We start from the raw sequence: 9,422 nt of genomic DNA on the forward strand, positions 1-9,422 counted from the left end.
AAACATGTAAGTATTGTCATAAAACAAGCATGGAACATCAGAAAATATAGATACGTTGGAGACGTATCATCGACCTCCGTTTTCACCACCAACACCATCGGCTGGCGCTGGCGGGAGCTCGACCCCGAGGACGACGAGGCCGCGGAAGGGGAGGAGGCGCATCCACGGCGGTACCGCTCCGATTCGCGCTTGACGAAGGTGGGCGGCGCCGTAGTTGCGGTAGCGGTAGCTACCGCGGATGTGCGCCGCGTCGGAGCGCAGCTTCTCCGCCTCCGTTTTCCCCCTCTCGTCGGCGAAGCTCTCGCCGCGCTCGGTGGAGCTCCCGCCGCGACCAATCTGGCCGCCCCCGCGCCCGCTTAGGCTGTTCCCCGCCACCATTTTCGTCGGACGGAGCTCGGGGTGCTCGATCTACGCTCGATTGCTCGCCGGCGGCGCGTCGATTTTACGTCGGCAGGAGGCGGAGAAGCGGATGGGGTTTGGCCCCCATCCGCCTCGCCGACCGTCATATATGTGAGCAATTCGCGGTTTTGGGTTGTGGCCTGGATCCGTTTTTCAGGCCAGACCGCCGATGCGGGGTCTGGTCTGGCCCAAATACCGGCCGAAGCCCCCATATCGGCCCGAAGTGGCGTTTGCAGGCCGGTATGGGGGATCTGCTAGAGATGCTCTAAAATGCGGTAAAGTGTGTATTATTTGATGAAGAGACTTTTTTTTGCGGGGTAATTTGATGAAGAGACTAGGGCTATGTTTTTTTTATGGAATCTCTGTTCAATTGATTTTGTGAGCTAGTAAAAGGGATGTACACGCCGCCGCACGGTCCCGTCGCAATCTTGGAACTGCACAAACATAACTTTCTTTGCAGAAGGTTGACTATTACCCTTTTTGACTGATCGGAACGTTCCCTAGTTGCATGCCTGTTCCGGTGATCCGTCAAAATATATTCCTGTACGACCGAAAAGTAGAGCAGGAAAACACAGCAGCGTGCATACACACGCCAGCAACCACGATCGAGATCCGTCACATGTGGGGGCGCTCTCAGGTGGCTCACCATCCAATCCACTCACGCTCGAGCTGGAGCTGCCACAAAAAAAGTATACTTTTGTCGCAAGTTGCATGCAGCGCGAACCAACGTAGCAACAGGCAGGGCCGTTACCTCTAGCCGCGCGCGCGTGGCGTTGACCGCTAACTATATTTGACTGAATTCACCATTAATTTGACATTTGTCCATGCCGATATATGCGTACGACTACTTCACTTCTTCCCACTGCCCACCAAACGTGCGTGCATGCGTTGATCCTTCTCACCACGTTGCTTTTCCGGCTGCCCCACCTTCGTCGAACCTATATATACCACCGCCGCTCGCTCCTCCTCCCACAGCTCACAATTCAGAACCGATCGATCGCGTTTATACAGCAACCAGCTAGCTTCTTCTTCGGTCGACGTGATTCAGGTCAGGAAGCAAAGTCTCAACTTTCAACCAGCACCAGCAACCATGGTGGCCGCCATGCAAGCCCTCTTCGACCCGACCGCGCTCTCCCTCTCCCTGGGCCTCCCCGCCGCGCCGGCGCTCAACAAGGACGACTACCTCGCCATCTGCCTCGCCGCGCTCGCCCGTACCGGCCAACCACAGCAGGTGGAGGCCGCCGGCAAGTGGTGCCCGCGCCCCGCGCCGGCGGAGGACCTCCGCTTCCGCTGCGCGGTCTGCGGCAAGGCCTTCGCGTCCTACCAGGCGCTCGGCGGCCACAAGTCTAGCCACCGCAAGCCACCACCCACCGGGGTTGACCACTACGCCGCCGCTGCGGCCGTCTCCGCGCACGCGTCCGCCTCGGAGGATACGGCGGCGTCGTCCGGCGGGAGCACCAGTGGCCCGCACCGCTGCACCATCTGCAGGAGGGGCTTCGCCACGGGGCAGGCGCTCGGCGGCCACAAGCGCTGCCACTACTGGGACGGCACCTCCGTGTCCATGTCCATGTCCGTTTCACTGTCCGCCTCCGCGTCGGGGTCGTCGGCCGTCAGGAACTTCGACCTAAACCTTCTGCCGGTGCCGGAGAGCGCCGGGATGAAGAGGTGGACGGAGGAGGAGGAGGTGCAGAGCCCGCTGCCGGCCAAGAAGCTTCGGATGTCTAATTAGGATCGTCTCTGGCTTTAATTCATTCATTCGTTCGTTCTATTAATTCATTCATTCGTTTATAACCGATGATGTGAAACCGTGAAAGCTTGCATGGTTCTGTAATATTTGATCATTCAATTTAATCTTCCACATCCCCACAGCTCCAAAAGTTCAATTGAATATATGAGCAATTTAACAAAAAGATTTAATCCATAAAAACAACACGTCATTCTCATTCATGAGCGTAAAAAACAAAGATTAAATCAGTCATGCGAACTTGTATACAAGATGAACATATCACATCAAAACAAGATGAACAAAACACATCTAAATCGATTGCTAGAACAAGAAACTCTAGCATGATCTTGGAAAGGAAAGACATAATCCTCATGATCTTCGACTTATCTTCTCTAAAAAGAATGCATGCTAGTGCTCAACTGCTCCTTGAATTGATTTGTTGAACTCGTTGTATTAATTCATTCATTTCGCCCCGATGATGGCAAACATGGTCTATCTTCAAACACATAAATCTCCGATATATATATTGTTCATGTTGCCCAGTTGATTGGACAACACAATAAAACATGGGGGGAAATGTATATCTTCCAACATGGTATACTTTACGATGCTCAATTCAAACAAAACAAATAGGAAAGTTGCGATTGAGGTAGTATAATGGTAAAACAATCTGATAGAAATCACGAGCACAATAGTACAGCGTTATAAAATATCATGAAAATAATCGGAACAAAAAATAGTTACTATGTAGCCCTAGCCCATACAAAAAAAGTGTTAGCAAATATATGCACATATAAAAAACATAGAGTTTCTCATGTTTGTTTCTCCCAAATAGAAAAACAGATGGATGTGAAATTTTGAAGTTCAACATATCTATAGTAATACAATGCTTAAAGCTTTTACGAAGAATATCTGTAAAAAAAATGTCTAAAATAAGTGGGGCTTTAGGAAAACTCCTGAAAAAAATGAAGTTCTTGTTTTCTACAAGCAATCATGTATCTTCACTATAGCATCACAATATCAACTACTAAAATGATATCCCATATCGAATTTTAGGACAGTGCAATTATGTATTAGCAAATAGTATTTGGTCAAACCCTCTAGAACAATGAAATTCCATATATTTTGAAACTGAAAAAGTGAGATTTTTCATGTTTAGCATATCTATGTTTTTTTTTCTTTTCTTATGTGCCTAACAGGATAATTGAAACCTTCCAAGTTCCAAGCAGCATTGTTATTCGCACGTGGAATCCTTTCCTCTGAGGTTCGAAGCTTAATAGAGGGCACCACTACCAAACTAAAAGGGATGTCATTTATTAATAAAATAGAGCATCATACTTCCTCAGTTCTTAATTACCCTGCATTCTGGTTTTAGTCTAAATCGAACATTCAGGTTTGACCACATATACTGAATAAATATCAACAACCACGATATAAATTAATATTATTAGAATAATCATAAAATATATTTCCATATTACATACATCCTATATTACAAGTGTTGATATTTTATATATACTGTAATGTTTGACGTTGACTAAACACTGAATGAAGGTTATGTACGATACATGGTGCATACAGTGACAAAACAATTATAGAGACAACCTAATTATGCAACATTTAAGATAAACTATGTTGAAATCATCTCGCAACAAAATTTGGCTGTTTTGTCTATTGTTTTAATGTATATGGTTTATCTAAGAATGGCTATGTCTAACTCAATTAAGGAAAGGTTATTTCTTGGCCGTTGGTAGCCCCGGGATCAATACATTTTTATCCCTTTTGTACATGCACAAACCAAATGGTTCTCAACAGTGATTATTTCCAAGTCATGTGAGGAATGGCATAAGAGCATCTCCACTCGTCTCCCCGACGACGCCCCCGAGCGACGTTTTTTCCATCCGGACGGCGAAATTCGGTCCAGTCGCGCCCCCGGTTCCTCGTTTTCGTCCGGATTTGGCCCTTCATCCATCCGGCGAGCCCACGCCATCCCCGGCCCCCCGGGGACCTATCGGGGACTCCGGACGAGTGAAAAGCGGGGAAGGGCCCGATCTGTCGGTGACTCGACACACGAACCCCACCGCCACCTCGCTCAAAATCTCCCCACCCCTCGTATCTCTCTCACCGCCGGCACCACCCGCCGGCTTGTTGCCCAGATTCCGCCGTCCCTCCTTCCCCACCTGCCTATATTCCGCCGTGTTTCAACGACGGCCTATCTGGCCGCTCCTCCGCCGGCCTATCTGGCCGCTCCTCCGCCGGCCTGTTTTTCGACTTTGGCCTACTCCTCGTCGCTCGTGGCTCAGGTTGCCTCGACCACGCCCGTCAGGTTTTCGTCCATTTGCCTCGCCGGCCATGGACTCGTACGAAGAGAAGGAGCAGAGGTTCGTCGAGCTTATGCAAGAAGAGATGGCAGCAGCCGCCCAAGACGAGGAGCACATGATGATCCTCGGTTGCTTGTCAAGCATGTACGCCGGACTGGCAACTGGTCGACGTGGTGGGTCGGCACCAGGTCGCCGGAAGTGCAAGCCGAGACAGCGAATGGAGGGCTACTGCATGTTGTACGCCGACTACTTCGCCGACAATCCATTGCACGGTGAGTGTGTTTTCCGGCGTCGTTTCAGGATGAGCAGAAAGCTATTTCTGCAAATTGTGTATGCCATCCGAGACTTTGACCCCTACTTCAGATGCAAGGCGGATTGCACTGGTTTGGTTGGATTTTCGTCACTGCAGAAGTGCACAGTGGCTATGAGGATGCTGGCGTATGGAGCTCCCGGTGATAGTGCAGATGACTATCTTCGGATGGCGGAGTCCACCGCCCTTGATTGTTTCTACCGGTTCTGCAGGGCCGTCATAGCAGTGTTCGGGGACTATTACTTGAGATCACCCACTGTCGAAGACACTCAGAGGATCCTTGCAACAAATGAAGCTAGGGGTTTTCCAGGGATGCTTGGAAGCATTGACTGCATGCATTGGCAATGGAAGAACTGTCCGTTTGCGTGGCAGGGAATGTACAAGGGTCACAAAAAAGGCTGCACTGTGATACTTGAAGCAGTGACTACCCATGATCTCTGGATTTGGCACTCTTTCTTTGGTATGCCTGGATCCAACAATGACATCAACGTCCTAAACTGCTCCCCGGTATTCTCCAAGCTTGTTGAGGGTCATGCTCCCCCGGTGGACTATGTGATCAATGGTCGGCACTACAACAAAGGATACTACCTTGCAGACGGTATCTATCCAAAGTGGGCAACATTTGTGAAGACTATCTCGAACCCTAGCACCCCCAAACTTTGCGAGTTTGTCAAGAAACAAGAAGCTTGCCGAAAAGACGTCGAGCGTGCATTTGGTGTCCTCCAGCTGAGATTTGCTGTCGTCCGGTTCCCCGCCTATGACTTGGTGCAAAGATCAGATGTGGGAGGTGATGAACTGCTGTGTGTGCCTACACAATATGATTATTGAAAATGAGTGAAAGCATCCGGTTCCTCAGGCTGAGCAAGAAGCACCATATGAGAGAGAGGGTCCTCTTGCACAGCCTAATCACCAGGTGCCTCCATCATAGGCCGCCTTCATTGCTATGCGCCAGAAGATTCGAGACTCTACAATGCATCAGCTGCTGCAAGATGATCTGGTGGAGCACATATGGACGCTCCGAGGCAACGCCAACGCCGACACCAACTAGTCTGTCATAATTTGTTTGAAAAATTGTGAAATTGTGTGCTTCATTTATTTCAGCACTAGTTAAACATTGTACTGATTATCGCCGAATTTGTTTCAGCAATTTTCGTACTCTTGGTCGCCGAACTTGTTAAATTTTATGTTAAATTTGTTTGAAATATGTCAAATGGTCGAGGTTGGGGGTTTCCTGCCGGGGGACGGCTGGAACTTCGGCGCTCCCCAGGCCAAATCTTCCTCCAATCCGGACGAAAATTTCGCCGGATTTGGGCGTGGGGAACGCCAACGAGTGGGGATGCTCTAACCGTTTGCTATCTCTCCGCAACTGTGAGTGAGATGGCTATCTAGATCAACAACTTAGAATGAAAAACGTGGGCTGATCAGATGGATTTCAACGTCAATTAAACACACTGCGCATGTATCTACATGGCGTTGGCGCCTCTGGTTTACTAGTTCAATTGCAGTTTAGTGTTTGTTTTGGTTAAAAGCAGATGTTCGACAATTTGATATTGTGACATGATGATATATAACCCTTGGATGCAGGTCCAACGCTATAGAAAAGACATCCTGACGAAATAGGTAGTCCCACAAGAAAACCCAATAAATCTACAATATAATTTGAGTACTGTTGAATCTTGGAGCTGCAACTTGCCATATAACGTATTTACACGCACGTGCGGAAAACTGGAAATCATTCCTAATACACTGTATCCTTTTCCGCCCTCGTGCTACTTTGAACCGATCGAACTCCTTAATTTGGCACCTTCCTTCCGCATTCAGATATACATATACAACACACACTTGCATGCAGCCAGTGACATATATGTACACGCACACCTCAGGGGTCGCTAAACCAGAATCCATATCCACCTCATCTATCACAAGCATCGTCTCTCTTGAGTCTCTTGACACGTAACCTTAGCTTTCACGCCATGAACATGAACATGACGCAGGACGACTACGTTCAGCTGTGCCTCATGGCGCTCGCCTCCGCGGCATCGGCATCGGGCGGCGTCCAACCAGCGGAGGGGCAATGGCTACAGGTTACGCCGCTGTCGTCCGCCCCGCCAGCAGCCTGCGAGCTCCGCTACCGGTGCTCCGTCTGCGGCAAGGCGTTCCCGTCTCACCAAGCGCTGGGCGGGCACAAGGCCAGCCACCGGACGCGGGCGGCGGCGGCGGCGGCTGTGCTGCCCCTTCACGTAAGCGCGTCGTCGGCGGACGAAACGACGGCTTCCTCGACCACGTCCGGCAGCGGCAGGCACAAGTGCTCGGTGTGCCACCGGAGCTTCGCGACGGGGCAGGCGCTCGGCGGGCACAAGAGGTGCCATTACTGGGATGGGCTGTCGGTGTCGCTAACGGCGTCGGCGTCCACGGCCTCGGGTTCCGGGTCCTGCTTGAGGGATTTCGACCTCAACCTGACACCGGTGCCGGAGAGGGCCACCGCCGCCATGCGAAGGTGGGGAGAGGAGGAGGAGGTGCAGAGCCCTTTGCCGATCAAGAAGCGGCGGCTGTCAGTTCCTTCCTTGGAGCTTAACTTGACAACTTGATTGGTTACGTAAAGTGCTAGAGCTGTCTGCAACATTTGTTCGTTCTTTAGTCCTTCTTGAGTGCTCAGTTTGTGATTAATTCTTGATTTGTATCTCCGTGTATACACAATTAATTTAATTTGTTATAAAATTTTCAGCCGATCAAGTAATGTTCAACACATTTCATGGAAGAGAGTGGACAGGTGCTCGCTGCACATACGTTTTTTTTGGGATGTTTATAGCGCATCATCATCCGCACTACGTATTGTTTTTCCTCTTAAACAATTTCTTTTCTTTGTATATCTCACACCATGCAATTTTTAAAATTTAAACTTTGCAGATCACTGAAACATAACATCTAGAATCTGGAAAAAAATAGTTCAGATTTTTAAGACACTAAAAGTATAAAGAACTTATTATGAATTTTAAATATTAAATTGCACAGAAAATTTCCAAAGTATTTTTACCACATTCTAGATGTTATTTTTAAGTGACTTGCAAAATTTCAAATTCATACATTATATAATTTGAGCGACATAAAAAGGAAAATGTCAAAAAAGGTGTGGGTGTGCAATGTCATGGTGCTCAACACATTTTCCTTATTCATGGAAACATTTTGGCACAACATTTAATTATATATATAATCGACAGTTGTTGTACCAAATTTTTCCATAAAAAATCTACTGATAAACAAAAAATTATCGGGACGGCATTGATAGCAACAACTCTGTGTGTACCAACTCGTTAGGACTCCAAGTGCGAAGTATTGTAGAAAGCCCGTCTTTTTCCCGAAGGGTGACTCGAGAGTTTATATCAAACTCTCGGAAAGTGGCTTAGAAGTTGAATTCTTCTTCTCCTCTTCTAGCAACCTGCAAAGTAAAGTTCTTGCTTTTATGTCCCCAACTTCACCGTGTGGTTGTCAAGCACATGTTTCGTATTACTAATAAGAAATACAAGGCCAACTTAATGTAAACTAAAGTAAACAACCTAAGCAAGCTAAACAAAAAAATGTAAAAGGGTAATGGTTTTTGGGTTTTGTGTGTGCGTATGTGTCTGGAGAAAGTATTTTTGTATTTTTGGATTAATAAATAGCAGTAAATATAAAGTGTGGTAATGGTGTTGGAAAGTTATTCCTAATGATTTAAAATGGGCCCGAAAAATCATGGATTCACTTGTATAGTCTCTTTTTAAGTTGTATTGGACAAAAAATCATCAAAGACATAATATTGGTAGAACTTCAACATATCTTTTTGTTGGAGATATGCCCAAGAGGCAATAATAAAATGGTTATTATAATATATCTTTGTGTTTATGATAAATGTTTGCATACCATGCTATAATTGTATTAACCGAAACATTGATACATGTGTGTTATGTAAACAACAAGGAGTCCCTAGTAAGCCTCTTGTATAACTAGCTTGTTGATTAATAGATGATCATGGTTTCGTGATCATGAACATTGGATGTTATTAATAACAAGGTTATGTCATTGATGAATGATGTAATGGACACACCCAATTAAGCATAGCATAAGATCACGTCATTAAGTTCATTTTCTATAAGCCTTCAATACATAGTTACCTAGTCCTTCGACCATGAGATCATGTAAATCACTTATGCCAGAAGGGTACTTTGATTACATCAAACGCCACTGCTTAAATGGGTGGTTATAAAGGTGGGATTAAGTATTCAGAAAGTATGAGTTGAGGCATATGGATCAAGAGTGGGATATTGTCCATCCCGATGATGGATAGATATACTCTGGGCCCTCTCGGTGGAATGTCGTCTAATTAGCTTGCAAGCATATGAATGGTTCATAAGAGATGACATACCGCGGTACGAGTAAAGAGTACTTGTCGGAGACGAGGTTGAACGAGGTATAGAGATACCGATGGTCAAACCTCAGGCAAGTAAAATATCGCGTGACAAAGGGAATTGGTATCGTATGTAAATGGTTCAATCGATCACTAAGTTATCGTTGAATATATGGGAGCCATTATGGATCTCCAGATCCCGCTGTTGGTTATTGGTCGGAGAGAAGTCTCAACCATGTCTGCATAGTTCGTGAACCGTAGGGTGACACACTTAAGGTTTGATGT

At 46.9% G+C, this 9,422-nt stretch overlaps 2 protein-coding genes across 2 annotated transcripts; both read left to right on the top strand.

Moving 5' to 3' along the window:
• Nucleotides 1–1,359: 1,359 nt before the first annotated feature.
• LOC127332559 (zinc finger protein 36) lies at nt 1,360–2,259 on the top strand. The gene has a single exon (XM_051358867.2). It carries the CDS (start codon nt 1,490–1,492, stop codon nt 2,126–2,128), a length of 639 nt encoding a protein of 212 aa, XP_051214827.1. The 5' UTR covers nt 1,360–1,489; the 3' UTR covers nt 2,129–2,259.
• Nucleotides 2,260–6,631: 4,372 nt separating this feature from the next.
• Nucleotides 6,632–7,495, top strand: LOC127330002 (zinc finger protein 36-like). The gene has a single exon (XM_051356375.2). It carries the CDS (start codon nt 6,730–6,732, stop codon nt 7,342–7,344), a length of 615 nt encoding a protein of 204 aa, XP_051212335.1. The 5' UTR covers nt 6,632–6,729; the 3' UTR covers nt 7,345–7,495.
• Nucleotides 7,496–9,422: the final 1,927 nt, after the last annotated feature.

Source organism: Lolium perenne, chromosome 4 (genome assembly GCF_019359855.2).
Source record: "Lolium perenne isolate Kyuss_39 chromosome 4, Kyuss_2.0, whole genome shotgun sequence".
Taxonomy (NCBI): domain Eukaryota; kingdom Viridiplantae; phylum Streptophyta; class Magnoliopsida; order Poales; family Poaceae; genus Lolium; species Lolium perenne.